General features: G+C 30.5%; 1 protein-coding gene across 1 annotated transcript in view; it reads left to right on the top strand.

The window, feature by feature from the left end:
* Nucleotides 1-7,654, top strand: part of LOC129222815 (homeobox protein abdominal-A homolog) — a 67,937-nt gene extending 60,283 nt beyond the window's left edge. Inside the window, exon 2 of the mRNA XM_054857366.1 lies at nt 7,207-7,654. Coding sequence (XP_054713341.1) covers nt 7,207-7,598 — 392 coding nt within the window. The 3' untranslated portion in view covers nt 7,599-7,654. The remainder of the gene's footprint in view (nt 1-7,206) is intronic.
* The last annotated feature ends 10,149 nt before the right edge of the window (nt 7,655-17,803 follow it).

Here is a 17,803-nt window from a genome sequence, read left to right as displayed (position 1 = left end):
CACGTGTACAGGTAAATATAGCAATAAGTGGGCTTAGTAATGATGATTTATACAACCACAACCAAAATCAAATTTCCCGAGTACAAGCATTATAGGGCAGGGAAAATGCCCCCAGCTATAGGATATTCCTCTGTAAAGCGGCCACACTTCTTGTTCAATCAAATATTAATTGTCAAAGATGCCGAAAATCCTTGAAAATGATAAAAATCACTGAAATTATGTGCAAAAAAAACACCACAAAGTGTAAAATCCTAAACATTATACTGTCGTGGACAGATAAAGAGCAGTAACTGCTAATTTTTAATTTTTCCTTTTTTGCACTGTCGTCTATTAGCAACCGTTAGCTTTGTTGAACAATCTTTTTTATTTGGTTCCAGCAGAAAAAAAAGTGCGAAAAAAAAAAAGTATAAGTCCAACATTTACTTATTGTTTGTAGTTATTCCAAAATACGCGTTTCTTCAAACATCTCGAAAACTCATTTCTGCAGATACCGCCATTTACCTGCCAGCGGCAGTATAGCAAGATATTTAAAATACACAGCTCTTGCTAAAGTTGTTTGTTGGGGGGGGGGGGGGAGAATTTCACACACATCCGTTTAGCTTGAAAGCTGGCAGAAATGCCAGTCCGCTTCCTTATTTCATGACACGTGAGGTAAATAATTCATAATTGGATTTAATTATGATGATTTACGCAACCAAAATCAAATTTTTCCAAGTACAATCCCTATAGGGCAGTAGAAATCCTATGAGCTATACAGGGTTTCCTTCGAGCTATGAGATATAAGGGAAGGTGGAGAAATCGTAATTTTTCATAATTCAAGGACTGATGATGTCATTGATTTCATGCAAACTTTGTCAGCAATTGAAGCAGGGAGAAGCAATGGGATGCAAGTAGACTTTTTTTAAGTTTTGAGTAAAACGCGTACAAAATTCGAACCCTTGCTATACTTTCATTGTATATATGTTATAAATCATGCTGTATAGCTGTACCTTCCTACTATTACCATCTCGTGTCTCGAAACAGATGATAGTGTCTACTACCATTTGCACTAGTTATCTCCAAATTTTTAAGAGTTTGGCACTTATACCCTTTTGCTTCTTTATAGATACTGAAGTTTTTGTTAGATTAATTTTGGTAGAAAGTTGTTTTCAAAAAGTATTGCAGACAGAAATAACTTTGAAAAATGACAGTAGTTCTTTTTTTTTTATTATTATTGCTCGAGTAAAGAAAATGTGCTGTGTTTAAAAAAAAAAGTATTAATATCAGATTAACTTACGTCCTATGATTGTAAATTTCTATTGCGCCCAAATTTACATTTAAAAAACCTGATTGACGTTCTAACTTTCGTGTTCGGTCAAAACGAATTATAGCACCACCCTCCCCCCCCCCCAAAAAAAAAAAGCCAAAACATTGACTCAATGCGATGTTGCAAGGTGTTTCATTTTGGAAATATACGAAGACAGTACCCCACACTAGACATTAAAGATCAAGACAAGCGGTTACTACTCACTACCGCTAAGTAAAACAAAAACACGGCAAGAAATTTAAGCATTGGTAGCCATTTTCCTCAACCTCACATGTGTTTTCGATTAACGCTAGTGCCATCAATAATGTTAAACTTTACGTAAACCGAAAAATTTTATATTTTCGTAGCAATTTAAAAGCTAATTTGTACAGGTCCCCCCCCCCCTTTTTTTCAAAAAAAAAAAAAAATAAATAAATAAATAAAGAAGCAATTTAAAAAAAAATGGCGATTAATAAGTTTGTTTCTTCTCGTAACTTGCCACTAAAAACATTTCCTAATCTTAATTTTTACCGAAAATAACTCATAATTTTACAGAATCAAATTAATTCCATTGTTCCAAATTTTTTCATTCATATTCATTAAATTAAATGTGTAATAAATATAATTTATACTTAAATGTAATTAATAAATGTAATTTGTACTTAAATGTAATTAATAAATGTAGTTTATACTTATATGTAATTAATAAACGTAATTTACTAAATAAAATCTGATTTTGTTAATTTATCATATTTATTTATTTTGTTCCAAGTGACAATGCCGCTACAATGGGCAAAGTGGATGCATTTCGGTCGTGGTACGAAAATAATTTTTCTCCGCATTATGTAGATTTTATGTCATATTATCAGCTTATAGAGTGTCAATTTATATAAATATACCTACTATATCTCGAGACTATGGATTCAAAACAATTTTTATAAACTTTGACAAACCTTAAATGATCTACTTCGGTCTAATTTCTCCTACCTCTTTAAAGCGACTCCAGTTCTGTTCAGTCAAAGATCAATCGCTAAAAGAAGCTACTAATCTAAGAGAAAATCCTTGGGAAATGATTAAAATCATTAAAAATATATCTAAATGGTCACGAACAAGTAAAGTCCTAAACATCAAAATAATATATTCACAAAACGCAGTTTAGGTTTCATGATTTCATATCTAAAATTGTATTAGTATGGCGCAAATGTTTAGTGATAATGAAGCTGACAGACAAATTAAGCCATTTCAATTGTTATTTTAAATGTCTAATAACGATCATTGAGACTCTATTATTTGTTTTCATTTAAATTCATTAACCAAGCTGAAAACGAAGATATCATATTTGGTCTAGCGAAATTGTGTTGCTTCTAGGAAGAAATTACAGTTAATGTGGTTATCTAACGAAGCACAAACTATCATTGTATGGAAAAGAGGGGGAGGAGGGGTACCCTAGATCATTAACAATGTCAAAATGGCCAAATGGAGAGTTTAATGTACTTTTCGGGAAAATTAATGATGGTCTTCTGTTTGTTGTTACTGTGTTTCATATAGTGTAATAAAGCCTTTGTCTATTACCAGGACGCCCTGAGCTCTATCTACTGCATTGGTCTTGGGAAAATGAAAATCTCATGACTTCTCCCATGTACCACCTACTCAAGTTTAATATTGAAAGACGTCTTAACGAGAAGCTCTGTCCAGAACTAAACGAGCTTACTTTCTCGTATAAGAATATCGACTTTCTACACTGTAAAAACGATTCAGAAACGTTCCTGGAAAATAATAGGCAGCTGATGTGCCCAATTTCAACCAGTAACATTTCTTACAAAAACCAGGAACGTTTTCCGATACAAGTGAGTAACCTTCCTGAAATACTGGGAAATATCCCCTGTTAAAGCCAGTCGGGAACCTTCTACAAAAATTAAATAAGTTTAATGTATTTGATTAGAACCTTCCTGGTTTACCAAGAAAGGTCCAGAAGCATTACCGCGACCATGGCCAAAGCTGCGCGAATAATTGCAAGCAAGAACCAACCATATTTCTTGCCTGCAAATCCTGCCTCGCAAGGCTGCAGCTATCCAGTGACTTATTTGCTCCCATTGGGAGTTCAGTCAATCTGGACGGGCCGTGATCAAATTGAAGCCGATACACCTTTTAAACATGCTCAGTCATTCTTTAAACTGGTAGCAAAAAATATCTTTCACAGCAGTGAAATGTCTGCATTCGTGCATCTTTTAGCAATTCAGGAAACTTTTTTGCGAAGATACTTGATTTTGCGGGGAAATAGGTGAAAACCTCTGAAATCCCGAAATGTTCCACGGAGATAACCAGTAACGTTTCGGAATTTTTTTACAGTGTAGTATCTGATCGATATTCTCAAAATTAGCTAAAATCGCAAATTATTTCAAACATATTTTTTAATATTTCAAGCTGATTTCTAGAAATAAAATATGCCTCGCTCATTAAAAAAAAATATATGCGTAAAGAATAAATAAACGGACAAATAAAGTAGCAGAACCTTTTAAACAAAGTTGCTAATACATTTTCTTCCATTAAAAAAAATTCTTTAATCGCTTTTTTAAAAAGAAAGCAAAAAGAATTTAAATTAATAAGCTCATTAAAATAAATACATCATATCAAAAAAGAAAAAAAAATCGTTTGTTTTTCCAATGATGCCAAACAATGATTTAAAAATGAATAAATGCATTTTCGAAAATAAATATAAACAATAAAATGTCATATTAATGAATAATTTTCATTGTCTCAAAAAAAAAAAAAAAAAATCGTCTGAGCACATCTTTATGTAGAAACATAAAGGACTCCGAATTTCTTTGCCAAAGTTTGCGGAGTCGGAGTCGAACTTATTTTGAGATAAAGGATTCAGTGTCGAAGACATTAAAATTCAAAGAGTCGGAGTCAGTCATTTACCCCCAATGTCTAAATTTTTATTAAAGCTACTAAGTCAGAATCGGAATCGGAAAGTCGGAGTCCGACTAATTTTCGGGCACAGGAGTCGAAGTCGGAGTCAAATGTCCTAAAACTCTAGAAGTATTAGTCGGGAGTTGGTCATCAAGATCTATTTCCAACAAAATTTGTTTGATGTAATTCCGTGTTTAAGTTCGGGATCTATATTGACTTATAGTTTCTCCATAGGCACTAATGTTAAGGAATTTGAACTGTTCAAAATTGAAAGGAAAATTGTTCAAATCAAATAAATATTTTCAAAACTTGTTCTTCATCAAAAGCTTTTTCCTACAAAGTTTTTTTGAAGCAAATTCGCTTCTAAGGATTTATTTTTGCCTTAAATTTCCTATTTGAACTGTTCAAAATTGAACGAAAAATTGTTTAAATCAAAAAATGAACTATGGGAATGAGGTGTCCTCACCGAGATCTTTCGAACAAAAAAAAAAAAAGAAAAAAGAAATTTTTTTCGAATCGGACTATTCATTCAACGGATATTGGAGGGGGGGGGGGAGGCTGAGAGACAGACTGACAGACATTTTCCCCATCTCAACACCCAACTTTCCAATTTTTCGATATATATTTAATTATTTAATTTATTTTTGACTTTTTTTTGTTTTTAGCGATGTTTTTAAAATGCATTAAGCCTTTTTTTTATGCTTTTTTCTTCCTTCTCTGGCTTTTACTCGGAAAGTAGGCTAAATAAGGATTTTTTGGAGTTTTTTTTAAATTTCTAAATTGCTATAAAAGAGTAATTATTGTTTTATCTAGTTCTCTACTAAGATGTGTTGAATTTCAAATTGTCCACTCTCTATTATTTATTTATTTATTTGCCATCTTTCCAGAGTTACAGACGCTGTGAGTAAATGTTTAAATACGTTTTTCTCAAAACGAAAATTTTTAACAAGCCTCAGTATTGAACTACGAGTCTTAGAGGGAAATTTAAATTTCGTACGAGTTTCTCTTGATCTCTTCAAAGCATTTTATATTGCAGTTACACGAATTCAGATGAGCTGAAAGATTCCCAAATCTTAATTTTTGGTTTACTTTGACCAATGGCATGAGAAATAAAAAAGTAAATAAATAAAGAAGAGCATGCATAAAAGCTAAACGTCTTGCAAAAGCCTTCAAAAAAAAAAAAAAACATTAAATTTGTTAATCGTATGGGATAATCGTGCGTCGTTTCCGTGATGGGGATAAACGCGTATCGTTCTGTTGGTCATCCTCTCCACCCCTATTTAAAATCGATTGTAAACAGGTAATAATAATGATAATCAATATCTTGGTATCATTACATGCCTATTGTGCTGTGCGAAGCTTAATAATGATTAATGAAATAGTGGAATGGTAAATTTATATTTCTGTTTCATATAGAGATTAATGATTTGATTTGCACCAGCATTTACTCCATTTCATATAAGGTAATCTAACCAGTAAATGAACATTTAAGCACAATTTAATTTTAAGAAGCTCATGTCTTTTAAAACAAACATTTGGTAAACGACAGTAAATCATTTTTATTGTTGTATGTGATCATTAAAACCAAAGAAAATGATAACTTTTATGATTTTGCTTCAGTTATTTTCTGGTTTTAGTAAAAAACCCAGCGAATAAATACGTTTGACCAGTGAACAAATCAAATTATCGATGGATATGGGATTTTGGCTTTAAACCAAAGTTTTATTGATGCTTCTTCACATTGAATATTTACTTTCATCTTATCTTTTATTTTATACTCTCTACTTGCCTTTCTTCTTTTGTTTTTATTGCTTTATGGCTCACTTCTTCCTTTTCTACTCTTTTTGAAAATTGTTTTTTCTTATACATTCCTCTTTCTCTAAGCAGAATTTTTTTCGACAGCCTGCGACGCAGATTTAAAACCCCAAAAATAGTCTGCAAGATAAACCGACATTAGGTTAATCGTAAAATGCATTATAATAAGATGTTAACGTAAAAACTACAAATACATGATACCTGTCGATTTTATCCCAGAACCTGGGAAGTACAGTACACATTTTAGTCTACTTAATTGAATTTTATGATTTTCTGTTCTAGGTTTTTCTTTTGCTCTCCAACTGAAAATTAGTCTCCAGACTTTTTCAAAAATCTGCGACGTACGTTGCAGCACTGTTTCACGTTTTCTCTCCCCCCCTCCTCCCCCACCGGCCGTCTTTCTTTCCTTTTACCGTTTCATTTCTTCTAGGAATTGTGTAGAATGAAGTAACTTTTTCCAATTTATCAAAATGTAAAAACACTTTCGAAACCATCAAAGATAAATTTTTTAAAAAATACTGGGCCGAGTTTATTCACTGGTCAGACTGCCTTGTGTCATTTCTATTTTCTAAATTATTATCGTCAACTTTCTCAAATTCGAACAATTTGGGACTCAGCAGTGTTTATTAGAAGCAGTATATTTTTGACTTGTGTGGATTTCGGGTCAATGATTTTTTTTTTTTTTTACTGTTAACAACGCATAGTTTTATTTTCTTGTGTCACTATTCAGTTATATGATTCTAAACGCCATAGATAACTTCTAAATAACGAAAACAATTTCAAGTGTTAAATCATAAATTTATAAAAAGTTTAACAGAAAGCAAAACAGTGAAAGCTATGCTTACTTTTGGTAAAGGTTCTATTAATTTAATACAGCTGCCAACGAAGCATAACTCAATAATAATCATTGTTGACTTTTAATGTAAGTTAGAACTTTATTCCTTAATAATAAAAAGTGGTTCCTTCCTTTTAATATTCATGTAGTTTTCATCTTGAGTTTCTGCTCAATATACAACTGTAAATTTTGTTTGCATTAAAATTTTGCTCGGATTTTGGGCAACTGCGGATTTCACGTCAGCGGATTTGAGAAAGTTGATTGTATTTGTTTTCTTTGTATTGTTTGTAAAATGTTTAATTGCAAAGCTGAGGTAATGGTTTGGTGTGTAATTGATTGCTGTTGTTTCTTATACTAGCCCTGAACTTTGCAGGACCGAACGGCTGTCCACGCAGGCGGGGCCGACAGACCTACACCCGATTCCAGACGCTGGAACTCGAGAAAGAATTCCACTTCAACCACTACCTGACCCGCCGGCGGCGCATCGAGATCGCTCACGCACTCTGCCTCACCGAACGACAGATCAAGATCTGGTTCCAGAACCGGCGCATGAAGCTCAAGAAAGAGATGCGTGCAGTCAAGGAAATCAACGAACAGGCGCGCATGGAATCCTCCGCCTCCAAAGTCAAGGAGGAGGACAAAGAGAAGGACAAGGACAGGAAAACGACGTCCGACGGACATCCCAATTCCATCATCACCTCACCCAGCACGCTCATACTAGACGACAAAATTCGGAATCCGAAGCCCTAGAGGGGTGGTGATCCTGTTTCGTGTTCCCTTTTTATAGTCAGGCTCTGGTAAAAGAGATCTTGGACGAGCTCAGTTTTGTTTGAGTTGAAAAAGGAGGTTTTAGATTGGCACAACATCAACAATCGGCAACACCTCTGCCCTTAAAAAAAAAAAAAAATGCAGTCGTCTAATCCTCAACCGATCGGAGGTCAACTTATCAGAGCCTAACTTCTTTTGCCATAGAGTCGCGTTCACATACATATACGTATTTCTCTGATTCTCGGAGGACATGTTGCTTGTCATGACAGCTGCCACGACGGGAAATCTGTCATAGCTATTTTATTATCTCCGTTAGGACTTTATACGTATTTACCATTTTGAACCAAAATGATTTTTTTTTTGAATTTCTGGTGACTGTTCAGGATTCAACAAACAAACATGCGAGTTCTCCAAGTTGTGCTCTTTGGGAAGATGAATCGCTTAAGATAACTTCGAGAAGTTTTCGAAGAATCAAGGGGAAGTGCATTGCAACATTTCACAGCTCGTGGCAAATTGCATAGTTATCAATAAGACAACACAAGAAATACTGAGCGTTAAACTTTTTCACAGAAGTATTCAATAAATTTTTATGTGTTTTTAGAAGCCCTATAGATTTTTTTACCGTCATTATTCTAAGAAAAATAAAAAATCGAAGATTAAATGAATGTTTCACTTTTCTAAAATCAGTATTTTTGGATCTGAATTCAAAAACTGAATGAATGAACATACAACTTTTTAGACTCATTAGTACATGAAAGTAATTATTATTGCTAACCCACCACATTATTTATTGATTTTTTCACCGACTTTCTAAACGTTGGTTTGCGACATAATATTACTAATACGTACGAACTAATTTTATGGTACAGAAGATAATTTAACTTATGTCTTGCCTCGCAAGTTCTACTTTATTTTCTGCTGAATTTTCGACAAAGAATAATCTGTGGTTATAAAATCGTTTACTTAAAAAAAGCCTATATATACAAAAAAGAAATATGAAAAATATTTCGTGTGCATAAAATACACACATGCTGTGAAGTATCATAATTAGAAGCAATACAAAATTAATTTAATTTTTAAAAAAAATATATATAACATGTTGTGCTTAAAGTTTGATACCTGAAGTACTTATTATTATTTTTTACAATCTTGAAAGTGGGATGCACTTCCCCAATTCCTGATATCATACGTATGAACTACTTAAAAGGACAAATTTTACCACAAAGTATTACACCAAAAAACTGTTATGACAATTTTAAAAATGCGTAATTGTCTTACACATCTATTTATTTTGAATGTTATACTAGTGTCATGTTGTGGTAAAGCAACGTTAAACTTGACGCTTCTGCGGCAAAAACAGTGTGGTACTTCTCAAACATTACGCCAAGTGAGACTGGATGGAACTTTCCTGGTAAAAATTTTCATTTGTGTACCAAGTCGTTCATGAAAACATGTTTTTCTTCGAAAGAGTTGTAAAAAAATGATGATAATCCTCAATTGAGACTTGCAATTTAATATTTATCTACAAGCCTTGACTGGATTCGTGCAAATAAGAAGGATCTTGTAAAACTGGCTTGAAATTTAAAGAAAACACAACACTTCCTCATGATAACAGTTTTAGAATGCGATGCAGTATGGTTAAACATCAGGAAAGGTTAATTGTGCTAATAACAATTACAATTGATCGAAGTTTTTTAGTTTAAGCTTTAGCTAGAGCAATAATAATAATAATAATAATAATAATAATATTAAACTCGTTTATGGGAGCTTTTGCTTTGCTACAAACTTTACAAAAGTTTTTTTTTCCTGATTTGGCAGCGTTTGGTAGATCATCAAATAAATTGAAATATTTTATGAAGTTAGTGGAAATGATAGGTACACTTTTAAAAATAAAAATCAAAGTTTCACGAGATTCAATCTAGCAAAATTTAGCTACGACCATCTTTTTGGTGAAATTTATCACCAATAGCATAATTGCAGCTAATTTTGGCTACACTTAAGCAATTTCTTGGTGAAACATTGAATTCTACTTCAAACCATGTTTGACATTTTATTATACGCATAAAAATAAAAACGGGTGGATTTAAGATGATATTAAAGATTCATGAGCTTGTAATTAAGAGCAAAAAAGTATATCGAGTGGTTTTTATTTCAAAAATTGAAAAGCTGCGAATTTCAGAATGTGTGATTTTAAAGGCAGATTTTCAAACTTTCGAAAAATATACCTGTTTAATAAGGTCCTTTTTATTTGCAAAAAATTCACAGTATTTCAGTTGATATTTAGTATTTCAGCAATGATGCAAAATCTGCCAGCATAATGGAGGTGCAATTGACTAGTCTAGTGAAATTAAAATGTATTAAGCATACGTTAATTGCTATTCAACTTTAATTCATTTACCTATTTTACATTAAAAAAATTTGAACAACGTATTTAAAAAATATTACGCTATATTTGACGATTTAGATTTTTAGATGCGTGTTTTCTATTGTTATATTTTAAAATTACTCATTACAGTTTCCTGCATGGTACTTAAATTAAGAAATGAATTGCCATTTGTTTTAATTGAACATTCAATAAATTTGTTAAGTGTTTCTGAACGGAAAAGCTCTCTTAATTCTGATATGAGTTGTTTAGGAATATATTGAGTTAGTAATTTTTTAAGAAACATGTTAAAAATCTCTTGAATGTTCTCCAGTTTACTAAAAGAAATTTCATGTGTAAGTTTATGCTCTGAAAAGTGATGTTACATAAAGTAGTACCTTTTTCTGGCGGAGAAGATTTAAAGATAAATAATAAAAATAGTAAAAAGTTAACAAAAGAGTTGAAGTTACATCTTTACTTGTTAGTTTTTTCACTGAAAAACTTTGGGTAGTTATCTAGTACAAATTAAATTAGATTATATTTCAGCAATTGTTAACAACAAAATATATTATTTAAATTTCTAACATCCAAATTATCAATTAAGAAAGGAATAAAAAGTGACTTTTTTGTTAAATATGTGTTACTCCATTTTTTTTCTTAACCTTTCTCTCTTTATTTTAAGAAAGAGGAGATGTTTAAAAAAACTGGACAACGTTAAAAAAATTCAAAAACATAAACAATTTGCAAAAAATTACTTTACACATTTTACTTGTTTGATATACGTAGTTTGTTATATTGTATGTGTGAGAAAAAATATACTATTGAAATTTTTCAATTTGTTTCATGTGATAATACATTTTTATGAAGTTTATTCTATACAGTAGTGTTACTTTATTCTGTGATTCATATTAATTAAGTTGAGTTATTACTGTAATATTTGAATATAAAACATTTTACAGACAATTTTGCGATTTTAGCGAACGTTATTTGTTAACATGTTCAATTTTTTCTAAAATTATATTTACTTATCTACAAATTTATATTTGTTCAATGAATTATATAAATGCTGAGTTCATGATGGGCGACATTGTACTTTTTGTCTTTAATAATGAACAATTTCAAAAAAGAAAAAGAGAAACGAACGAATGAAACGTTTTTTGACTCTTTCGAAAGTTTAACTTTGTTTACTCAAAGCTAATTTAACTTAATCTTAGGTACAATTGCGTTAAAATAGATTGTTATTTTAGGAACATAATTGGTTTTTCTTAAGAAAAGAAGCGACTTATTTTGTTATTATAAATCAGTGACTACCAACCTTCGGCCCACGAGCCTTATTACGAAAGTACTCAAATGTGGTCCGTTGTTCTGCTGAATATTAGGAAACAAAAAATATGTTCTAGGACCTTCGAAAACAATTAATCGTCTTCATTTGGTACTAAGAATGAGTGTGACAAATTTGGAGTCGAATTGTCTGAAATTGTTTCTAAGAAATGAAACTTAATTTCTATTAGCTCCTATTAATAAAACAATTATGATAGCAACAGTTTTTGGTTTGTAAGTTTTCCTTCCTTTTCAGTGTTTTCCCATGATAACTACAAATAAATAAATAAACAAATAGACAAACAAAATAAATAAATGAAAAATGGATAAATAATCAATATACTTAAATTGATTTGTTCTATCTCGTTCGTGAGATTCCTTTTAATGTGAGGCGCGGCCCTCCGGCAAAAAGAAATTGGGCACAACGGTTATAAATGAATGTTTTTTTTTTTAATTCTTAAAAATTTAAACATTACTATAAGTCAGAAACGTTCCCACCCTCCTTTTTTTTGTTTTGCTTCAACGAGTCGAAGTTGAATCCCTAATCATCAAACGTTGAAAACGCACGATTTAACTTCATTATCAAAGTCAAATGTGCAAACCAAAAAAGTACAAAAATTCTGCGGTTGAAGCCTTTCATGAATTCTGCATCAATTCTGTTTGATTTCTGATACCGAAGTGACTGATATATGTACATCTTCTGAACCGGTGTGTGACTAATTCTTAGGAAGAGGATTCGCACTTCATCTAGAATATCTGCGCAAATTTACACTGCATGTGTGAATCTGCAATTCTTCACCAGAAAAATATGTGTCTTACAGACAAAGTCGACCACAGAAGCTTGCATCCGTGTTCACGCAACTAGAAATGCCTGTACTCTTCTCCGGTGGCAATAAGAAAAGTGTAAAATATTTATGGACTTTGTCACTATGGAAGGCTGATTTTACTCAAAACTGCTACGAACACGCTAAAAGTTGATTGATAAGATCAATAGATCTGTCTGCATTGAGGTGTAAGACTGTACCATATTTTAAAGCTTTAATACCATGATGGACCATGAGGTTTCACTGTTCCTGCGTTATCAGCGTAGACGGTTTTTGATACTTAACGAAAAATAAAAGTGTTATCGAATTAATAATATTATTACATTTTAATGGCCTTTATTAACTGTAACTGAATATATATCAGAATTTTTTTTTTAAATTTAAATAATCTGAAATCTTATTTTGACCAACATGAATAAGGTATTACATCCCGTCAACTGTCGGGTCTCAACTCAAATAAACAACATTAGAGAAAATCAAGGCTTTACTCATTATACCGCTTTTAAACAGATTTATTCTCAATTATTACAATTCGGGCAAAATAGTTATCATGTCATGTTTACGGGTTGGTTCTTTGTAGTTCAAATGAATAGTGTATACTTAATGCTCAAAAAAAAAAAAAAAATCTGATTTTTTAAAATTTTCCATGGTGTGCCACTATTGGTTATATCATTTTTACGACACCTCGCACCAGTTATGTAAACTAAGTTTATGCTATTTTTGTGGCCTTAAATGAATATATTTAAATTTTATTTTCTCAAATTCTTGAGCTGGATCACATCTGTTATCGGGTGCGATTTATCTTCAAGTTAATCTATTAATTTTTAATCAGCATTCAAAAGTGGTTCAAACTGAAGAAAACTGTCTCTTCTATATATGTGACGTCTCTATTTCTTTTGTGTTCCTTTTGAAACACATGGATACTTCAATATAAATGTTTATAATTTTTCTGAATCATACAATACGATAGTTTACATTTCATACCAAATTAGCATTTCAAGTTAGAAGATAAATCAATGCATGGGCATTTAATGCTATCATATCGAAAAAATTTGAAAAGGTGTTGAACAATGTGTGAGGAAAAATCATAAAATAATATATATTTTTGTGTTTCGTCTCATTAGTTCAAAATGATCGAGAAAAAGAATAAGTAAATTAATTAATTTTAATAAATTATGCACATTTTTCTCTGAGCAAAATTTTGAAATATTTTTATTGCAGCAAGAATTTCAGTGTAACATTTAGATGGAAGTAATGTATTACGCAATTTATCAGAATATAGTTCCTGTTCTGTAATACAGTCAATATTCGGATTAATCTTTGTGCGGCAAATGACGCAGAAGTATGAAATTGGCCTGCTTGTCAGTTGAACTTTCGCTGTTACTACATCCATGTTTCGTAATAATAGATCTCAAAAATGAAGCAGCAGATTTTTCAGTAAAATCAGCTTTTCTAGTGCAAACAAAGAAGTAAAACAGGACTTAAATTTACTTGTTAAAATACGTATTTATCTCTTGTACTTGTCAATTCAGTGTTTTTGTCTCTGTAAAGTTTTCTATGTGTCTAGTGTCCACCCAGCGAATACGTGTACGAAATCTTCAGTTAGCTGTAGCTTATGCTGTTAATCTCTGTGCGAACCACTTCTGTCTTTTAGCTAAAACAGTCGAAAAACAAAACATGTAGAAATTGTCAACACACATATAGTTTTGATCATTATAGCATTTACTTACTGAAATATGATATGACTCTGGTACTATAATACGAGATGTACTGGCAAAGGTAATTTTTAGATTCCATATTTTCAAATAAATAAATAAATAAAAACATTAAAACTACTTCATAAATCTTTAAATAATTCCTTTGAATTTGCATATGAAAAATCAACTTACAAGCAACAAATATAAATAAAAATTTTCAAGAATGTTAAAAAATTTTAACCTCGGAAATTGTTTTCAGCCCTATTGATAAAAATCCATGGAAAAGTTTTCCAAAAAAGAAAACAACCCTACATTTTCCTAACTATTTTTACTCGGTACGTTTAAATAAATGTTATAAGTTCACAAACCGTTTAACTAGCAAAATATTCGACAGTTTAATAGATATATATTTGATGACATTTTCGTTATTATTTCATGCGACGAGAGACCAAGAAGCTTATGCTTTCTTAATTTAGAAACTTGTGGCCTTTGAGATATACGTATAACATACCCATGCCTTATATATCGCTTTCCCTTACTAATTCTCAGGACGAGGAATAAACAACAATACCTTTAATACGTAAACCAATGTATAAATCACATTATTAAGTGATTTGTGAAACTAATTTTTGACTATACTTTAAATAATAAAATTAAATTCTTTTAGTGTATATACAGAAAATAGGTGTCTCTACATATTTATATTCAGGACCTGAAAAATTCCTGGCGATTAAAAATAATTGCTTTGTCACTAGTTCTTTTAGGTCGAAAGAATAAAAAATCCATTACAAATATAATTTTTAATCTAGCGTATTTTCAAGCCTTCAAATAGACTTCAAAATTTCAAGTAAAATTATATTTTAAGAGCAAAATAGTATTTACACTTTAGAAAATTTAGATTTTTCAACCATTACCATTTTCTAGTTTTCTTCTGAGCACTATTAATATCGTATTTTCATTTCTTCCTTTTTTTTCCTCAATTTATTTCAAATAATGTCACGTTTTCAAGCGTTGATGTAATTTGTTGACAAACTGTTGAAGTACTTATTTTGTTAAGAGATGCAATAAAATGAAAAAAAAAAAAACTAAGTAAAAAGTAAAATGTCAAATTCGTCGAATGATTTGCTTTGCATTAAAATGCTCAGCATCTTTTTTCTTTCTTTTTTTTCCAGTGCTAGTAGAATATCTTATTTTTGATTGCCAAGAGAAGAACTATACTTATATATTTTACCTACATATATTTTATGTATGCTAGATTTTTATTTACGCTATACTTATCGCATGCAAAACTAACTGATAGACATCAACTTTAGTAATTGTTTTTGATTTGGTAATATCTTTTTTTTAAATAGAGTTCTGAATCAAATTTATCAGTTTTTTGTGGAAAAATTTAATGTTAAATAAGTTGCAAAACCATTTAGAAATTGTTTTCCTGTTGTTTAACTATTGCTAATTTTTCTTGTAGAGAATTTTTTAAATTCTTTTTATTGTTGAGAAATTTCTTTAACGATTTGAAGTGATATAAAGCAATCAAATTCCAATACAGGTCTTTATATTTCTTCATATTTTGACTTCATATTTCGAAAGATTTCTCTTTCTCTTTACTAAGCATAAATAAATTTAAAAAAAAGCACATGGTAAAAAAAAAATCCTGAAAATTTAAGGTATAAAGTACTAGCAGCCATGTTTCCAGTATACTTTTTAACATGAAATTCTATTTCAGTTTGAAACTGTACAGTATCGTTCACTGAATTACAGTAGATTTTAACGTAATTTTTTTTTATCGTAAAAGGCAAAGTGATTTTACCGTGAAAAATGATTTATCGATTAAAAGCTAGAACATGGAAACCAATGCGTATACCGTAAATTTTCAGGTAGTTTTTTTTTTTTTTTTTACAACGCAGTTTCCGTGCTCTGCCGTACATTTTGATTTTAAAAATACGATTGGATCAATTTTAGCTCATTATTGTTTTGACAAAATTTTAAAAAATATATACTTGAATCAATTGATTTTTCTATTTAGGGACCATACTACGTACATTTTTCAGTCAATAAAGTATACATACTACGTACATTTTTCAGTCAATAAAGTATAAAGAGGTAATTTATTTATTTTCGAACACTTTCATTGTTTCTTAACAAACAAATACGTGGATAATGTCTAAGTGATTGTTTACATGTGCTGTCTGATACCACGTAATGCTTAAGTGAAAGAAAGCAGGTTTGTGATGTAGACAGAAAAAAAGTTTCATCAAATGATAACTATTGATGGAAAACTGCTTTTGCCCATTATTTGTACAGTGTCCTATATTTTATGTCAAACAGTGCTGCAATATTCTGCGTCAGTCTATTTGTTCTGACCTGAAATTGATTATAATTAAAATAGTTACATCTTGTCAGTGTGTTTGTTTCTTTTTTGAATTCGTAACGATTTTTCATCACAATTACATTCAATCTTTTAAATTATCATGAATTACGATGCTTAAACATTTTAAAGACAAAATAATCTCTGTAGCAACTCATTATGCTTAAAATACAAGACATGTTTATTCTTCACTCTTAAAAGTAAAATTCAATGTTTCTCCACGAAATTGCTTAAAGCTTGCAAAATTTTGCTGCAAACATCTTGATGATAAGTTTTAGCAATGTAATTTAGCTTTTTCAAACTGGTGACCACCAAAATCCCCATTATATTGCTGAAATATCACTAGATAGTTTACAGCTAATTTTTGCTAGATTTCACCAATGTCTGAGTGAAACATTGAACTTGACTTTAAAGACTCCCGTGCAATAGAATTAAACATTTCTTTTCAATTTATTATGTTCCCTATTTTTTAAATCGGTGTTTTAAATATTACTTTTCATTACATTTCTTCAAAATAATAGACAATCTCTTATTGTGATACTTATATTTTCCTAGGATAAATCACTCTCTTTATATCCTACTGGTTGAAAAAAATATAGACAGAGAGAGCAGAAACCAATGCCAGTGCATTATAAAAGTTTTGAGTTGAGAGAAAGGTTGATACTAAATTTTCATCTCTTCTAATGAATAAAACATTGCGTTTGACGTATTTAGTATTAACAGCATTTTTCATTTATTTATCATTTTTTTTAATTTCCTTTTTTTTTTTTGAAATTCTGTTTATTAATTAATTTTTTATCGATATTTTAAAACTTTTTTTAAATGTGTATTTTTAACTATATAACGTTTCATTTTAGTATTTAATATTCCTGTTCACAAACACATGTTTTCTTTACTCTATGAATGTTAAAGTTATAAAGTTTTTATTGTTTTTTTTTTTTTTTTTTTTTTTTTTTTTTTTTTAATTTAATTTTTGATAGGGCATTTCGCATTAACTGTCGGACAGTATCGAAATATTGACATTGTTACTTTGGTGTGGTAATAAAATTATCTGTTTTCTCCACAAATCTTTTTATTAATGTTTATTTCATATTTAATTCTACAGTTTTTAACACTTTGTGATAGTTCTTTGTCAATCTGTTCACAAAGATGAAAAGCTTCCCAGTTTTATTAATTTTTCCCAGTGTAGAAATTGAGAAGAAAAGCGCAGAAAAAACCGAGAATGAGTTTTTATAAGCCTTTTAATTAAGTATCTGTTATTTGTTTAAAAGTATAGTATGCCCCCTATATCTCCAAATTTCAACATAAAGCAAAAAAAAAAAAAAAAAAAAAAACAATAAGACGCTCTTTTTCTATGAATCAAACAAAAAAGTTGCTTAAAAAATACATTGAAAATTTTCGATGAAAATGAAATTTCGGCAATTAATTTTCTCATAATTTAAAAATTAATAGTCAAAAAGAGAGAGAGAGAGAAAACATTTTAAGAGAAAAATCTCCGTTAAGTTCTCTAAGCATCGTACTGATTAAACACCTGGTTGACCCCCCTCCCCCATTAAGTTCAGACTGCCTAAAATTCTGAATTTTGCATCCAGCAAATTTAGAATTCTTGCAATTCAGAT

Source organism: Uloborus diversus, chromosome 5 (assembly GCF_026930045.1).
Source record: "Uloborus diversus isolate 005 chromosome 5, Udiv.v.3.1, whole genome shotgun sequence".
Classification (NCBI taxonomy): domain Eukaryota; kingdom Metazoa; phylum Arthropoda; class Arachnida; order Araneae; family Uloboridae; genus Uloborus; species Uloborus diversus.
The sequence above is the reverse complement of the archived record's forward strand: the minus strand, read 5'-3'. Positions and strand labels throughout refer to the sequence as shown.